This window comes from Anabrus simplex, chromosome 1 (assembly GCF_040414725.1).
Source record: "Anabrus simplex isolate iqAnaSimp1 chromosome 1, ASM4041472v1, whole genome shotgun sequence".
In the NCBI taxonomy this organism is placed as follows: domain Eukaryota; kingdom Metazoa; phylum Arthropoda; class Insecta; order Orthoptera; family Tettigoniidae; genus Anabrus; species Anabrus simplex.
Genome location: NC_090265.1, coordinates 70,092,989 through 70,112,039, shown reverse-complemented (window position 1 = coordinate 70,112,039; position 19,051 = coordinate 70,092,989). Strand labels below are relative to the sequence as shown.

General features: G+C 39.5%; 1 protein-coding gene across 1 annotated transcript in view; it reads right to left on the bottom strand.

Moving 5' to 3' along the window:
- The window catches only part of LOC136884254 (ankyrin repeat domain-containing protein 50), a 320,592-nt gene that overhangs the window by 34,956 nt on the left and 266,585 nt on the right, over positions 1-19,051 (bottom strand). Inside the window, exons 4-8 of the mRNA XM_068230117.1 lie at positions 15,611-16,017; positions 12,295-12,521; positions 10,625-10,871; positions 6,881-7,064; positions 1,158-1,374 (exon numbers count right to left, since the gene is read on the bottom strand). Of these exons, the coding sequence (XP_068086218.1) occupies positions 1,158-1,374; positions 6,881-7,064; positions 10,625-10,871; positions 12,295-12,521; positions 15,611-16,017 (1,282 nt within the window). The remainder of the gene's footprint in view (positions 1-1,157; positions 1,375-6,880; positions 7,065-10,624; positions 10,872-12,294; positions 12,522-15,610; positions 16,018-19,051) is intronic.

Sequence of the window (19,051 nt, the reverse complement as noted above, 5' to 3'; positions counted from 1 at the left end):
AACATTACATAGAGAAATGGGAAACCATGGAATGATAATTAATTCTATTTGCATGGCAATTTGCGGGCAAGCCACATATAGTTTATTTTATATTCATGTGTCCCCAGGTATTAACTTTCATCTCCTCTAATGAGTAGCTAAGGAGGGTGAACAGTTACAACTTAACTTACAACAGCAACATATCAGTATAAACTTTGTGTCATAAAATCTTCTGAAGTATAGGGACACAAAGAGTAAGAGAGAAGATTCCACAATCCAAGGAATTAAACAGTACTAAGATTGAAAGAGAGTTGATCATAAAAAGCTATCCATCAGGAAAGAGAAGAATCTGACTCTTAGTAACCATTCTGTAGCTACAATCCAGATTTCATCAATTATGAAATTATAGATAGCACAACTGTCACCAAGGAGAGTGGCTGTGCATGTTAACATGCTTACGGCTATGGAGCCAAGCTCTGGGTTCGAACCCCACCGTTGGCTGTTCTGAGAACGGTTTTCTGTGGTTTTCCCTTTTCACTTCCAGGCAAATGCTGGGACACTTTCCATGCATTGGCCACACCTGATTCCTTCCACCCTTCTAGCCTAATTTCACTGATCATCATTAATTTCATCTTCAGTAACTCCTCAACTGAGGTTGACATCAGAAAGGGCATCTGGCCATAAAACACTTGCTATATAAATTCATATTCCTCATCCCTGAACTGTCTGCAGAAGCAGGAAAGGGGGGCAGACATACAATAAAAATAGTACACCTGACAATCAGGACCAAGAGATCCTTACTTAACAGAGAGATAAACATTAAACTAGTAGAAATTTTGCTTGCTGTATGTCTCCTACCTTCAAGAGGACAAAATGGTGCAGATATTGTTTACAGGAAGAGGAATTAGGGATGGAATAATTTATCAAGGAAGTGTTCGATAAATTTCCCAGTTATTTGAAATCATTTAAGAAAGACTAGGTAAACAACTGAATCTGCCATTTCGGTGACAGCCCTAAATGAAGATCAGTGGTGATTGATTTGACTGAAAGTGATAGGTTTTACTAAATGATGGGCATCTTCCAGTGATACCAATGATTGAAATAAGTCACTTCTCACATCAATAAACTTATAAATGAGAACTCTTCCACTGAAAGAAATATAAACGTCGTTATATTACCCAAAGCAGTAGCACCCTGATTACAGGTGTGATCTGGTCGAGCCCCATGTTCCAGTAACAGCCGTACGATTGCTGCATGGCCCTGCCATGATGCTGAATGAAGTGCAGTTCGATTTTCATTATCTGTGGCATTAACATCAGCACCACCCACAGTTAATAGAAGAGCAACCATGTCTACGTGGCCCTGCCATGCACTTACATGGAGTGGTGTCCGACCCTGAAACAAGTGAAAATTATGTTACCACAATTCTTTTTACAGTGATATATAATGCATAAATCAGGTGGGTACAAAGAATTCAGATTGCTGTAAAGTAGACAACCAACAACAAGCGAGTTTATGAATGAAATATACCAGACTGACCCCACATTCACAGGCAGCCTCAATACTAAATACCTTGTGATATACCGAAAGGCTGAAAGCTGGGCAGTAATTTTGTAGTTCAATTATTTTTGTAATTAATAAAGCATGAATATTACCTATAAACAAAATTAATTCAAAGAACATTTGTCCAAGTGGTTCATTCTCATTAACGATATTACTATCAACTGCTCTCCATTTTTTCTTCTTCTTCTTCTTCTTCTTCTTCTTCGTCTTCTTCTTCTTCTTCTTCTTGATACGGTCATTCACAGAGCCTCTTCCAACCTTCTCTTTTTTCCCCACATTCTATCATTCATCACTGTCTGCCACTGTAGTCCTCTCCGATTTATGCCATCCTCCACCTGATCCCTCCATCTTGTTTGTGGTCTTCCAATTGGTCTTCTTCCAGATTCTGTCCACTCCAGAGTTCTTCTTGGTAATCTTTCTTGTCCCATTCTTTTGACGTGGCTGAAATGGTTCGGCTTATTTCTCTCCAGTTTCTTTTAGAGGGTTGACCTGTAGCATGTTTCGTATGGTTTCATTTCTTATCTTGTCCCTCCTTGTTTTATCCAAGATCCCTCAGAGAAAGCGCATCTCTGTCGCTTGTAATCTACTCAGATCTTTTTTTCCGTCCAAGTCCAACATTCTGCTCCATAGGTCAATATTGGCAAATAATACGATTTATATATCATGATGTTTTGCTTTGGTAAGTACTTTCTAATTTCTAACTATGTAATTAGAGCGTTCCTATCCTCTCCAAAATTTCTTCCTTGATGTTTCCTTTCCCAGTTAGCTTACTTCCTAGGTATTTAAAAGCATCTACTTCTTTAAGCATTTTTCCATTACACCTAACATCCTTCATTTTTTGTTTTCTCTACTGATTTTCATTACCTCACTTTTTGTTAAACTTATTTCCATGCCTGCTACTTCAATTGCCCTCTACAAGGTATTTACTGTAGTTGTTCTTCCAATTTTTGTTCATTTTCTTCCCATATCATTACATTATCTACATATGCTATGACTTTCATATCATTTGCTGTTGACCCTTGGCAAACTTTCCTCATAATGTTGTCCATCATTATATTAAAGAGCACTGGTGAAAGTACACTTCCTTGTCAAACTCCTCTGTCCATTCTAAACTATTCTGATTTTTTGCCATCTATTATAACACAGTTCAGATGTTTGTTATACATGTTTCTAATTCTGAATTGCATTTCTCTTGACAATTCCATTCTATTCAGCCCTTGCCATATCTCTTCTAACCATGTCATAAGCCTTTTGTATATCTATGAAGTAACTGTGATGTCTTTTCCAAATTCCCATTTCTTTTCTATTTATCTAGCTGTAAAAATGTCATCAATAGTTGATCTTCCAGGTCTAAATCCTTGTTCTTCTCTTAATTGTGAATCGATCTTGTTCTTGATTTTTGTAAGAATATTTTTTCATCAATCTTCATGCAATGACACAGTAAAACTATTCCTCTGTCTTATTAACTTTTTTTAAATAGGTACAATAATTGCCGTTGTCCAATCATCAGGAATCTCTCCATCAGTCCATACTATCTTCATTATTCTACACAGCCACTGCATTCCAACAGGTCCTCCACATACTCAATAAAAACTCACAGAAGTTCTATACCTATTGATATTCTGGACAGAAAAGAAAAAGAGTATAACCCATTTTGTATACAAGGAAGGTACATAATATTTATTCAAACACTCCCCTTTGTTCCTATACCTTAAATTTAGCTTAGAAATAATGTCAGTGTCAAAATTCTGCTAGCTGAAGTAAGCAATTCCATCTATTATGCTGCACTTCCAAACTTGGTTAAATGGTCAATCATTTATAACAGGATTCAGTACTAACAGCAGGTAAATTTCTTGGAACCATTTCAGAAATAACATTGGGACAGGGACAACAAAGAAGAAAGCAAAAGGAAATACCAGCGAAAGGAGATGTAAAAAGGTGGTAGCTAAAGGAAAGTTGGAATCCTGCATGCTAAAAAAAATGAAATGGCGTAAGGGTTTTAGTGCCGGGAGTGTCTGGGGACAAGTTCAGCTCACCAGGTGCAGGTCTTTTGTTTTGACTTCCATAGGTGACCTGTGTATCGTAATAAGGATGAAGATGACACATATACCCAGCCCCCATCCAGCGAAATTAACCAATGGTGATTAAAATTCCCGACCCTGCCAGGAATTGAACCCGGGACCCCTGTGACCAAAGGCCAGCGTGCTAACCATTTAGCCATGGAGCCGGACATCCTGCATGCTGCTGACACATGACTGGTGGCCTCAAGGCCGTGCGTTGTGTTTAAAACAGTGTAGCAGCGTGTAGCTAATTAATACCTTTTGAACTATAGTGACGAAATTTCTTAATATAGTGAAGGCATATCATAGTGTACCCAGGGAAAAAGTATGGGGAAACCATGGTAAGAAAGGGAGTTGGTAAAATGCTATGGAAATTCTACGAGCAATGGCAAACGTTTTAGGTATGTTCAAACCCAAGTTGGGAGGATGTTGTGGTTTAGAAATGTTTCTGGCCTAAGACAGAGAAGCATGCTGTCACCACTATAACTTCGAACAGTAAGGGATGAAACTGTGAAGGAGTCAAAGGAAGCATTTGATGAAAGAGAGATGAAGGTAATGCTATCTTCTGATGATACTGTAGTGGGGAGAATGGACACTAAGGAAGTGCAAGAACAACTGGATACTGAATGAGAAAACTGTCAAATACAGTACAAAATTCAGCGTGGAGAAGAGCAAAATGGATAATAACTAGAAGCAACAGAGTAGAAAAAGTGACTATATTAGAGGTCAGAACCTTGAAATTGTGGACAGCTTCAAAGACCTTGGAAGTGAACTAATGCAAACTGCAAGGCTGGATATAAAGATTTATAAAAGGACACAACAGGCAAATGTCTTCTACCAGAATGTACGGAATCTAGTGTGGAAGTATGAAGTGATATTCAAGATTCACTGTACACCCATACTGACATACGCAGCAGAGACCTGGGCAGTGAAAAGAAGAAAGGAATGTTCAAGCCAGTGAAATTAAATTTTTAAGAAGTGTAATAAGAAAGAGAAAATGAAAAATGAAGACATAGGAAAGGAACTGGAGTAGAAAAGTTGACTGAGAGAACAGAGAAGAAAAAGTTAAGATAGATTGGACATGTAAATTTTTTTTATTTTTTTTTTGCTAGTTGCTTTATGTTGCACCGACACAGATAGGTCTTATGGCGACAATGGGATAGGAAAGGCCTAGGAATGGGAAGGAAGCGGCTGTGGCCTTAATTAAGGTACAGCCCCAGCATTTGCCTGGTGTGAAAATGGGAAACGACGGTAAACCATCTTCAGGGCTGCCGACAGTGGGGATCGAACCCACTATCTCCCAGATGCAAGCTCAAGCTGCGCACTCCTAACCGTATGGCCAACTCGCCCAGTGGACATGTAAAGAAAATGGGGGAGAGATGAGTAATAAAAGAGATGATAGAGGTGAAATTTGAGGGAAAGAGAGACAGAGGGAGATCCAGAGCAAGATGAACAGATTTTATCAAGACCAGTACTAGAAGAGGGAGCCTAGAATAGAACAGCATCTATCCTAAGCTTAAATTTAAGTTATATACACAAATACAATAAACACATTAAAATATACAGAACATATTAAAATACATTAAAATAATGAGTATAAAACATTTCATGGACTTGATAGTGCGTGTCTAGAGTATATCTTCATTCCCGTCTTTAGGGTCCATATCACAACACTGTATCTTTGGAAGATAGGATGGTACACGACAAGCTCTCAGATCGTACGCAACCCAGCCATGACAACAACAACTATAACACCAGCACAGAGATATAGACGAGGAAGGAGCCACCACAATAGCCTAACATGAAGAAAAATACACGAATGACCAAGACCATATCATCTGCTTCCAAACTCAAGGAATAAGACTCCACTCACAGCTGCACATACTTACCTCTGTCTATGTAATCGGATTTTGTTAACAACAAAATAAGTTTATCATATATACACATGAAGACATCATTTAAGTACACAATAAGACTTCTTAAGAGACGTATACAACATTACCGACGATCGCAAGCACCAGATTATGTACCGCACAACTATGGACTCTAAAGACAGGAACGAAGACATACTCTAGACATGCACTATCAAGTCCATGAAATGTTTTATACTCATTATTTTAATGTATTTTAATATGTTCTATATATTTTAATTTGTTTATTGTATTTGTGTATATAACTTAGATTTAAGCTAGTCCTGAAGAAGATAGCTTTGTACCCATGTACCTGAAAGTCAAATCATAACACATAACTAACTCACACTCAACATGCCCAATTTGGACACAATCAGATATGGTGTCTCTTTACAGCATCCTCCTTTAGACAGGGTAATGTCAATCATTGTTTGATACATATATAAAGGTATTTATGTTCAGCTGATGATGACCAATTAGGGTCGAAACCAGTACTGTACGCTAATTCTTACAATAAACAGTATTGACAGGGTGGAAATCCTTTCTTATCTGCACATGTGTAATCTGTCAATACAGAAATGAAACTCATAAATCAAGAAGCCCATTTGAATTCGGCCGCGAAGCGATCTGATTGGCTGATAAAATGACGATGACGCGTGATATTGACATAATTTTTTCAAATTAGTTATCAGTACAAGCAACACCATAATGCTCATATACACAGTTCACATTATTTCCGACCATCCTGTATATAGACAGACAGACGGGAAGGACAAGAAAAGGAACAAAAAGATGAACATAAAACAGGCAAATGTATTAAAAAAAAAAAAAGGAGCTACAAAAAGGGGAGACAAGGACAAACATGAGAACAAGAGAACAAAAGGATAATATACACATCTTCAAATAGATAAGCTCTCTTCTCAGCCCCTAATTTTGTTTGTGATTCCGTGCTTCATTGGAGAGAGGGCATCAGAACATTTTGCAGGGTCATTGTGACAGATCTGGCCCAGTATAGGAAGTGCAGGATGTGAAGAGGTGGATAAAGTTGGGAAAAAAAGGAAGAGGTAAAAAGATAAAGATGAACATAGGTGGGAAATGACTGGAAACGCAGAAGGAGAAAAGAATCCTATTGGGTCAATGTAAGTAATGAGAAGGAATGAACAAACTACAAATCACATCATCTATAGAAAGATGAAAAAGAACATGCAACAGAATAAAGATAATGAGAGGTCAGTGTGAGAAGAAAGAAACAGAAAGAAATGACAAGACAAAAACAACCATGAAAACACTCAAAAACAAGGGCAATCTCTGCATATTTGTATACTACCATCTACACAACGTACTTGGTGTATAAGTTATACTCCTCACCTCTGAGTCTCTGCTCTCCACATCTGCTGCCCCTTCTTCCAGAAGGAAGCGTGCCATAGGCAGCCTGTTCTCCAGTGCTAAAATGTACAAGGTACTTCTCCCATCAGCATCCAGCATGTTTACATCAGCACCATGGTTTAGGAGACCAGCCACAACATCGCAGTGACCTTCAATGGCTGCCAGCCTATTGGTATAGAAATACTGAGTTCAGAAAAGACAAGTCCATAATCTGTTTACCAGTAATTAGACATACTCCTGATGAAAAACAAAAAATAAAACTTACTGAGTCATTAAACAGAAATAACAAAATGTATTCAACACCTTGACCTTAACAAATACACAACTAATTCTATACATCTTTGGCACAGTTCACAATTTATTCTCAAAATGTATGGGCACATGAGAATGAAGAGCAAGAGACCTGTCAGAAAATACTCAGATGGGAATATGTCCTTGAACAGAAGATATATGCAGACAGGAAAAGATGGCAAGCACTTGTTCACCACACCTGGGAAACTGGAGTCAGAAAATGATGAATTAAGGAATATAACTTAAAACGTAATTTGTACTGTTACACATTTTATTCTTTTAAAATGAAACTGATGACAGCTACAAAATCTTCCACATTTTTTTTCTATAAGTTGACTGCCTAACTGAGGTGGTCAAGGCATGATTAGTTCACCCGGAAGGACGTGGGTTCAATTCCCCATCAGGAATTATAAAATTTAGAAAACTCATGAACCTATCCTAAAATTAAGTACTAGGCAATTCCTGGACACAAAGGCTACTACACATTGATCTAACCACTCTATCCCACTTAGTGTTGAACAGTGGAAGCTTTTACTTTCAACTCTTCTGATGTATGAGGGGCATACTATATTGTTTTACACTTTTTTTTTTTGTACGTCCGGGTATGGTTCACATTTCATTTTTGAAGGTGGTGACGTATAACTAGTATCTTGTTCCACCGTTTGGTAGCAGCACATGCACAGGGGCCAACGAATTCACCCGTCATAGCCATTTCATAACAACACTGTCAGTGTTGGAGCAGACAACATGGAAAGCAACCGTCAGGGACAGCGCTATACAACTTAGTTCCTATGGAAAGAAGGCGTGACCACTGCAGAAATTCGTCGGCGCTTGGTGGCAGTCGGTGGAGAACATGCACCATCCAGGAAAATAGTTTACAACTGGTTGGAAGGTTGAAAAACAGGGCGCACATCTGTGGACAAGGGAACCAGTTCTGGAAGGAATGTGACAGTGTCAACACCAGCCAACATTGCCCGGGTTGAACAGGCCATCCAAGGAAACAAATGCATCGCATTTACAGAAATGGAGGCAGCCACGAGAATTAGCCGAAACACTCTGCAGCGGATCGTGCACGGCCACTTACAGTTGGGGAAGGTGTCATCCATATGGGTGCCTAGACTCTTGTCTGCAGACGAAAAGCAGAGGTGTGTGGACGTGTGCAGAGAACCTTTGTAACGCCATGATCAAGATCCAGCCGACTTCATGGCTAGGCTCCATTAGCATGAGCCACAAACAAAACAACAATCGATGCAATGGAAGCACAGGGGCAGTCCACCACTAAAAAAATGTCTAACACTGCAATCAGTTGGCAAGCGAATGGCAACAGTGTTCTGAGACACAAAGGGCATCATCCTCATTGACTGGCTGGAATTTGGGACCATGATTAACAGTGCAGCATATGTGGCAACCCTTAAGCACTTACGTCGTGCCATTCAAACGAAGCGGCCAGGATAACAACTGATAAATAATGTACTTCATTTGGGTAGAAAAAAAATAAAGTGTAAAACAATATAGTACGCCCTTTATATTTAACCGAAAGAACTAGGTACACTCAACTGCACGAAGATTGGCCAGCAAAGAAATATTTAATGTTATACATTCTTGAAATATAAGGATATTCATAAACTGTGGGTAACCAGTGGCCGAAGAGGTGATACGTGGAATTCTACCATCTGCACAATATATTCCTCCTCTTTCAAACCAAAAGAATTTTTTTTAAACAAGTCTTCTGCAATGGTCAATTTTTGTGCTGTTGAGTGTATATATTTTCAGCATCATTTTCTGTACATGAACACAGGCATAGTGCTTTTGTTATGCAGAAAGAACACAGAAAATAATAGGAAGGAGAGCACTGACATCAGCTTCAGATGACAGCGAGTAGCTGTTCTGCTTCATCTGCTGCATAAATACAGTACATTAGTGGCAAGTTATCCAATATCCTGTGCAAGTTAGTCACCATCTATTAGAGTATGACTTGCATCGTTAACACACTACAAATTATCCCATTACTGCCAGGCTGAAATGGTGCAATGAATAGCATTAATAAGGGGTAAGAATTGTAAATATTGTGTTTTCTGGTGGATCATGGTTCTATTCATATGGTGAGTGATGTCATCTGGACTGCATTTGCACATCTGCAATACAGTAAGGATTATGATCTAGGGTGTTATTGAATATACAGAAAATTATCTGAACAGTGTAGCTATACCACTAGTCTGTGTGTCCATTATGTCAATGATGTTCTGAGACCAGTCAGGCTTAGTTCGCATGGGCCAAACCCCCGGCCATATTCCAACGCATGGGCCAAACCCCCGGCCATATTCCAAAGGACAATGTCAGGCCACACACAGCAGTGAGCAACATGTCTTCTTTAAGGGATAAAACAAATTACGGGCAAAGAACAGAGACATATGGAGTGAATTTTGCTCGACAGACACAGTGATCTACAATGGCTGTCAAGGAAGAGGATACAAGCTCATACATTTGGTTACACACTTCGCCATACGTGGCTTTCATTATAAGTTGTGTAAAACCAGGAAGTTCCATCAACTGAAATTCAATCAATACTGATCTGCATTTAGGGCAGTCACCCAGGTGGCAGATTCCCTATCTGTTGCTTTCCTAGCCTTTTCCTAAATGATTTCAAAGAAATTGGAAATTTATTGAACATCTCCCTTGGTAAGTTATTCCAATCCCTAACTCCCCTTCCTATAAATGAATATTTGCCCCAGTTTGTCCTCTTGAATTCCAACTTTATCTTCATATCGTGATCTTTCCTACTTTTATAAACGCCATTCAAACCTATTCGTCTACTAATGTCATTCCACGCCATCTCTCCGCTGACAGCTCGGAACATACCACTTAGTCTAGCAGCTCTTCTTCTTTCTCTCAATCAGTCACAGACTGTGCTTGTGAATGTTGTGGCAAGATCTGTGAAAGATATCATGCAATGATTTGTTGGCACAAATCTCTAACAGCCTTTCGCCAAGATGAATAATGTGATTTTTTATTAATGTAAATTCCTTTTTGGCCAATGGCTGCAATAAAATTTATTATTATTTAAGGGATAACAACATTCCACTTTCACTGTGGCCTGCTAGATCACCAGATTTATCTACACTAGACATGTCCCAAACTTCAAATTATAGGGGTGCAGCATTACAGCTATTAGCTAGCAAATGTTTCTGAACTTTGGACATTGGAAAATTATGAGATGATGGCTGTTTCTCAGTACATCATTTCAATTGATGCCAATGACCTGCAGGTTGTACAAGTAAGCGACCGACACATTTCTCACTGACATATTCCGCAAAGTATGTACGATAGTGACATGTTAGTAATTTTTTGAAAATGCACAAAGAAATATTCAGTAAAATCAGATGATTACCAAACTACTTCATGGAGTTTAGAGATACAGTATGTTTCTATTCTCACCTCAGAGCTGTCTTGCCATCATGTGCGCGTTGGTCTGGGGGTGCACCGTGCTCAGAAAGCAGAGCCTGTACAAGTTGGACGTGACCTTCCTGAGCAGCCAACATGAGAGGACCCTTGCCATCATTATCAGCCTCATCCACGCGGGCACCAGCTTCTAACAGCGCTTCACATACCTCAAGATGGCCCTCAAAAGCTGCATAATGTAAAGGTGTCCAGCCAGAGTTATCACGGTGTTGTTCATCCAGACCTAAAACAGGGTTTATTCTATACACCAGTCCATCAAATTCAGAAACAATAGTTACAGAAAAATCTCATACTTTCAAATTATTTATTCAGGGGAAAGTTTAATTTCAATACCATAGAGAATTTTCAGTTTCTAAACTAAGGGGAAAAGATGCCTTTCTTCAAATTACCCATTAGGACCTACAAATTTCACTCCCAGTTTCCAACATACCAATTTCATATTATAATTTAAATCCCAGGTCACCCTCCAGTCAGTATCCTTCCTATACAGTATCCCAGAGAACAATATGGACTCCCTTAAATTTCTCCTGTGATACATTATCCAGATTCCACACATTCCCAACTATATTAGTACCTACTCCTGCTTGCCTTACATTGTTGGTACTAACATGAAAAACTATCACCTTCTCCCCACCTTCCTCCTTCCCTTCTTACTTACCCCAACATCTATCTAAACCTATTCCTGGATAACATTCTACCCTGGTTTCCTTTTCTCCTTACATTTTCCCCACATGCTTAACAATTGAGTCCCCTACGGCCAAAGCTTCAACCCCACCTACATCATTAGATCCCCTCCCCTCCTGGTTGCCCTTATCTTCTCTGATGGCTGCAAAAGTAACTTCCTCCCTTTTCTCTCTCCCATGACCCTGTACCACCTCCCTCCTCCCATCTTCTGTTCTAGGTTTCCCTTCCCAACCCTTCTCTTTCCTTTTACCTTCGCCTTCCCCTGTAACAGTTCCCTTTCGCTTATCTTCCCTTGCAGTCCTATCTTCAGTGGTTCATATCAATTCCTCATTGATACCTCTCTGAACTCCCCAAACCATTAGCCCACAACTTCTCCTATTCCTTCCCCTCCTTTTTGTATACCTACAGTACATCATGTGAGGGACAGCCAACTTCATTCCTGTCCTCCATTAGAGGCCTAAATATCTCCCTCAAACTCTCTACGTTCTTCCCTTAGAGTGCTTGAGCGTTTGTGTATTTTTATTTTGGTATACAAGGACAAGGGTGACTGGTCCATTAATCATTGCAGTACGGTACTGATCTACGAGAAAACAATGAGAATATTTAAAGAGTGTCAAAATATTTCTGTAAGCATACCATGCGCTTTACATTTTGTTTATTTCTATTTTGTGTCTTCATAATTAGACAATGTGTAATAAAAAGGTGGCATATTCATGTCTTAGATACTCAGTAAAGTGTTAACATTATACTCTGAGCACTGTAGAGTCTATTATTAACAGCTGTCAAAATGACGGCATTGGCAGTTCATAGTTTCAACAGTTTTGGTGTTGAACTGAATCACTTACTACTTTATGTGACTAACAATACAGTATATGGTAAATTGCCTTGTAATTAACTTCAACATTTATTTTAATAGTGTAATCTAAATCCGAATATCCTTTAACATCCACAAAGCAACCAACCTCGATCAAGCAGTTGGCGCACCACATCTGTACCACCTTGAGCTGCGGCCACGCTGAGTACTGTGCGTCCCTCTGGGTCTATACTATCAACATAACAGCCCCAGAATAGCAGTAGTTCTACAACTGACGAGTGACCCATGGACGATGCTGCCCAGAGAGGAGTTCGCCCTCCACGGTCAGCATGATCCACATCTGCTTCGTATTCCAGCAACAATTCACACACATCCCTAAAAAGAAAATCATGTTCTAATTATGTACACCGGAAGTTCTTTGTGAATGTTTTGAAACAAGTAAGGTATTTTGCCACAACAAAAATATGCCTGTAGAAAACCTTAACTGAATGTGCACATGTATGATAATCAAAACCTGAAATCCAATAATTATCAAAAATTCTTTTAAAATGAAAATTCTACTGTATAAAATCAGATGATTAATTTGAAATCAAAGAAGAAATGGAACTGCTGATTACCAGATTAAGTTGTTGCTTATAGGGTGAGTGTGGCTGTTTAGATTTACAATATCATTTTCTACCTTAGCTATTACCTTAAAGAGAGATTCAAATTTACTGTATCCAACTACGGACTTAATTACAGGATGGAAATGTTAATATTTTATTAAATAAGACCGAACTGGAGTTCTCTAGACGTCATTAGAACTGTGGGCTATGCCAGTTGTAGTTTATGAATGAATTATGATGATGATGATGATGATGATGATGATGATGATGATGATGATGATGATGACAGTTGTTTAAAGGGGCCTAAAATCTAGATCATCGGCCGCAATTGAATTAAGCAGTTATTTATTTCTAGCTCGCTTAATATATGTAAATAGGTACAGTCACTCAAAAAGAAGAATGAGCTCATGGTATTGTGTAAGTTTCTTGCAGGTACACTTTTCTCAGAAACAACTGAACCTTCAGATATAATATTAGGGTATCCACAAGGTTTGTATCTTAATGGGAGGTGAATTATATTTTGATACGGTAATAATTAAAACTGTCATAAAATATTAAATGCAAGAACATACAATACCACGGGTTCTGTGTGTGTATGTGCGCGTGCACGCACGTGCGTGCGGCTATACACTATGGAGTGACATGTTTCTGCTTCAGTATCTATCAAACAATCTGCTTTATGTTGCACTGACACAGGCAGGTCTTATGGTGATGATGGGATAGGAAAAGGCTAGGAGTAGAAAGGAATCGGCCACGGCCTTAATTAAGGTACACACCGAGCTCGATAGCTGCAGTCGCTTAAGTGCGGCCAGTATCCAGTAATCGGGAGATAGTGGGTTCGAGCCCCACTGTCGGCAGCCCTGAAGATGGTTTTCCGTGGTTTCCCATTTTCACACCAGGCAAATGCCGGGGCTGTACCTTAATTAAGGCCACGGCCGCTTCCTTCCACTCCCTAGGCCTTTCCTATCCCATCGTCGCAATAAGACCTATCTGTGTCGGTTCGAGGTAAAACAAATAGCAAAAAAAAATAAAAATAAGGTACAGCCCAAGCAAATGCCTGGTGTGAAAATATGAAACCACAGAAAACGATCTTCAGGGCTGTCGACATCTCCCGAATGCAAGCTGATAGCTACATGACCCAAACTGCACAACTACTTGCTCGGTCTGTATCCACCACTAATAGTACAACATGGGTGTGGACCATGGCTAGTGATAATCATATTACATGCAGCTTTGTCTATATTAACATAGGTTTTAAAAGTTTCACAAATTAATTTTAGCACATTAATTTTTTTAAACCATTTGCCATGTATTTTGGTTTAAGGTACTTTTGTATCTTATATGTGCTGAAGATGTCCTCAACAAGGGACGAAACATGTTCTTTCAATTTAAAATAGTTGGAAAGTGTATTTCTTTTAAAAAGCTAATGTAATATTCTAGTGGGATGGATTCATCTCAATTTGATTTTTTTTAAGTTGCTTTACGTCGCACCGACACGGATAGGTCTTATGGCGACTATAGGATAGGAAAAGCCTAGGAGTGGGAAGGAAGCGGCGGTGGCCTTGAGGTACAGCTCCAGCATTTGCCTGGTGTGAAAATAGGAAACCACAGAAAACCATCGTCAGGGCTGCCAACAGTGGGATTCGAACCCATTAAATCCTGAATATATGCTAACCGCACGGCCAACTCGCTCGGTTTCTCAATCTGACTTGAGTATTACGTCATTACGGATAAAAAATTAAGTTCATTACATGCAACTATACCAGGTTTGGTGATCCTTTTTCTCGGGAACCCCAGCGTCAAGTTGTGTAAATGAGTAGGCCTATGTTTACTGCATAGTTAATAAAAACTACCTCATTGTATCCCTTCGAAAGTTAATCTTCCTTTAATTCGATATTTAAATACAAAACAGCTCACTCCTCTGACAGCATAGTGTATGGGACCCTCATCAGAATTACTTGATTCGAGAACTGGAATAATTCCAAAGAAAAGCAGCTCGATTTATTCTGGGTAGTTTCCGACAAAAGAGTAGAGTTACAAAAATGTTACAAAGTTTGGGTTGGGAAGACTTGGGAAAGGAGACGAGCTGCTCGGCTAAGTGGTATGCTCCGAGCTGTCAGTAGAGAGATGGCGTGAAAGGACATTAGTAGACGAATAAGTCTGAGTGGTGTCTTTAAAGGTAGAAACACAATATGAAGTTAAAGTTGGAATTCAAGGGGACAAATTGGAGGAAATATTCATTATTAGGAAGGGGAGTTAGGGATTGGAATAACTTACCCAGGGAGATATTCAATAAATTTCGAATTTCTTTGCAATCATTTAAGAAAAGGCTAGGAAAACAACAGATAGGAAATCTGCCATCCAGGCGACTGCCCTAAATGTAGATCAGTAGTGACTGATTAAAACAAATTATAAAGCATTATATTTGTGCGCCACATACACTGCATAGTTGACGCAACGGACGTAGCTGGTTTATCTACAAACATTGTCACAATCACTACCATTGTTTTAGTTTAAAAGATCCAGAATCTCTCTCTCCTAAATTTCAGTTTTTTCGTAACATGTATGATCCACATACAAACTCCCACAGGACTTTCCTCGTCGATTTGTTTCCAGGCTACTCCAGAATCCTAAGATTTTGTCTCGGATGGTGTGCTATGATGTAGTTCATTTTGAAAATATTAGTAGAATGCAATTTCTGAAATTGTCTACAAATTTCAGGAACGGGCTGAGTTTGTAGAACAAATCAACATACAGTAAAGCATGTTAATTTACAGCAAGGGTCAACGAGAAAAGAAATAAGATGAAAAATAAAAAATAAACAAGGAAATTTGAGAGTGCAGAGAAAAGATGCATCACCTGTGTCCTTCGAAGGCAGCCACAAGTAGCGGTGTCATGCCGTCTTTATCCTGGTGATCGACCTCAGCGCCGCGCTCCAGAAGAATATTAACCACTTTAGCGTAGCCCTCATTGGCTGGAACACAGAGTGCCGCCACGCTCAACGCCGTGCGTCCGTCAGCGTCCTCGTGGTTGATGTGAGCACCAAAGTCCAGGAGGTGTTCCACGATCTCAGAGTGACCCATATATGCGGCGGCGATCAGCGCCGTGCGGCCCTCGTCGTCAGTGCGATTAACGCCAGCACCATGCCGCAGCAGCGCCAATACGATGTCCTCGTGGCCGCCCCATGCCGCTGCCCTCAGAGCCGTACGCTGGTCGGAGTCGGCACAATCCACTGCAGCGCCGTGCTCCAAGAGATACTCCACCACCTGCGCATTAAAAAATGAGATATCAGTGAACAAGAAATGTTCCAATTAATAACAGAAGTACGCTTCTAAAATCGCAGGTCATCACCTCCAGTCTTAAACGTAAATGTTAGTTATCCATATTACAATAAATATCACAAAAAAGCAAGTTATGAATCTAGCCACACATCTATTTATAAACATATGGGACCGATTGGAGTTCGGATGTTCAGGACCTTAAAATAGCCAAAACATGCTCTTAAAAATAGCTCAGTATGACCCCAAAATGGAAAATGATCGTATGACCAACTACTGCGGCTAACCTTCACAAATTAGAAGGAATCCTACGGTGCGCTGAACGACTAATTAGCAAGAACAGCTGTCTGCCTTCCCTCCCGTCAATCGCCTCCTCGTGTAAACAAAGAGACGGTCACCCTCTTCCACAAGTCCCTCACGGGGGCCATTCACCTTTCACCATTCCCTCGACTCTCCTTATCCCTCCAGTACCGTTCACAGGAGCAAAGGGGTGTGTATATACTCCCGTTTACGCGAGCCAAGTCCTACCGGTCCTACAAACTAGGTTTATTTGATCGCTCAGCGCGGCTTCGAAACGACCTCCCGCCAACATGAAATGTAAGAATGTAAATACAGTTAAATATTATGTTAGAAAGCACATGCGGTGAGAAAATGTGCGTGAATATGTGGAAGAACTGTAACGGTTCAAATCCTGTTACAAAGTGATATCTGTATTTTATTATTATTATTATTATTATTATTATTATTATTATTATTATTATTATTATTATTATTATTATTATTATTATGTCCGTATTATTATTTTATCTGTGAGATTACTATTATTGTAATATAATTATTATTCAATTCGATTCTGCAATGCTCGTCGCTTGCGTGTTTGTAGTTAAATGTATGCATATATACGTATGTGTAGAATAACACTCAAGACATGTACAGTGAGAATTGTTATATATCAGATGTGGATGTGACATTGCTACATTGTGCAATACTGCTGGCATTTCTGTCAAGTCATCGCTACGTCATGGCTACGTCATCGTGAGCATTTAGCACTGAGCTCACTTTCTTTGAGAAACCCAGGCCGCTCCAGGCTATTTCGCCATTGTAGGTAACACTTGTCGCGAGGTGGGAGTAAATGATAGTTATTTCTGGAGGTTATGTAGGTGCGTCAACCTAACATCTATATAAGCTGGGTGTATCTTGTAGCGTCAGTCATTATTCTACTGGAAGGAGAGGCACAGTTGGCCATTAAGTGAACGAAGATGGAGTGGCCTCAGTCAGTCAACAGGAGTCAATAGTTAAACGGAAGGTGGAGAGAGAAGTGGATGGTGAACTGATGGAGTCATAGAAGGACACACTTGCAAAGAAGTTATACCATACAGACTTACAAAGAGGTCATATGATATGGAGAAGAAGCAGTCACATGGATACATCACCAAATTAGGCGTGACATCTACAGTAAACACCAGATCTAAGGAATACGTCGTAATTACACTCAAAGTGTTGAAGGTACAGTCAAGTGAAACAGTGAGGGATATATTCCGTATAAATTGTTAAATGTCCAGTCAAGAAGAATTCAAATTCATGCCTAGTTTCTTTCAGTTGCAATCTCATAATTTCATATTCTCATCTGTTTTATCGCAGCAAGACTTACTATTTTTTTAATATACAATTTCAAAAATATATATTTTGTTCTACCAAATCAAAGTTTCGTTTCATTTCCAGAGTAGAATCACTTAACCCCTAATTGAATGGGCGAACCGAACGCCAATCTACTTTTCTCAGAACTTATATGGTATGTTGTCAAAAGTAAGCTTATTACCCCACACCCTGTTAGTAATCAATAATTACAGAATGAACCAGAGAGTGAAAGGATGTGTAAGTGAGGAATCTGCATACATTATATTTCGTTACTTAATCTGTAAACAGTGTTTATGATTGTTTCAGTTCAGGATTTAGGTGATTATTTCAACAGGTAAGGGGGGCATTAAGTGTACGGGGCCTGTTGTTTTCCCCCTCCTCTTCCATAGATACTGTAAAGGTTTTATAGTAAATAATGAATGAATGAAATATACGTAATTCCAAGGAATGAATTCTGCCACTAGTTCTTTTACATTAAAGGTACGGTACAATTCATTATACAATCTTACTGCACTACTTCAATTAATTTCCTTACTAGTTCCTTTAACCTAAGTCCACTAGTCTCTATCATATATTCATTATCAATCACTAAACCATGGTCAGTACCGAAGATATATAAAATTAATATTGCAGTCTTCCACAATTTTAACAAGAGACCACATCGCTACTCCCGCAAACCAACGAAAATCGTATTAGTTATTGGAATTAAGATTGCACCGACAGTCACCGTGAGGACGAAAGGAAAAAATGTAGGCCTATGTCTTACTCACGATTCATCTCAGCATTTTTGTGTCTAGCAGTGTCGCTAATGTTGCTGAACATTAAAACGCTTTATAGATAACTTCGCACAAGGTGCAGAAGAGGATTTTTTTCCTTCGGTAGAGAAGCATTCCTCTTCGAAGTCGTTAATGAATTTCTTAATTTAACACTTTCACTGCACTTTCTTTAGGCATCTTTATGTCAGCTCTATCGCTGTTAATGTCCCGCTGCGAGTGGAGGCGGCAGAATAACACCCAAGGCTAAAAGTAGCCCCAGGGGCTCTGAACTTTGAAACTTGGTTTGGCGACCACGGGGCCCTTAGCTGAGTCCTGGCATTGCTTCCACTTACTTGTACCAGGCTCCTCACTTTAATCTTTCCTATCCGACCTCCCTTGTTCTTTTCCGACCCCGACGGTATTAGAGCACTCGAGGACTAGGGAGTCATTCATTTTCACGCCGTTCGTGGCCCTTGTCTTCCTTTGGATGATACCTTCATTTTTCGAAGTGTTGGATCCCTTCCTCTCCGATTAGAGTTATATAGAGGATGGTTGCCTAGTTGTACTTTCTCTTAAAACAATAATCACCACCACCACCACCACCACCACCACCACCACCACCACCACCT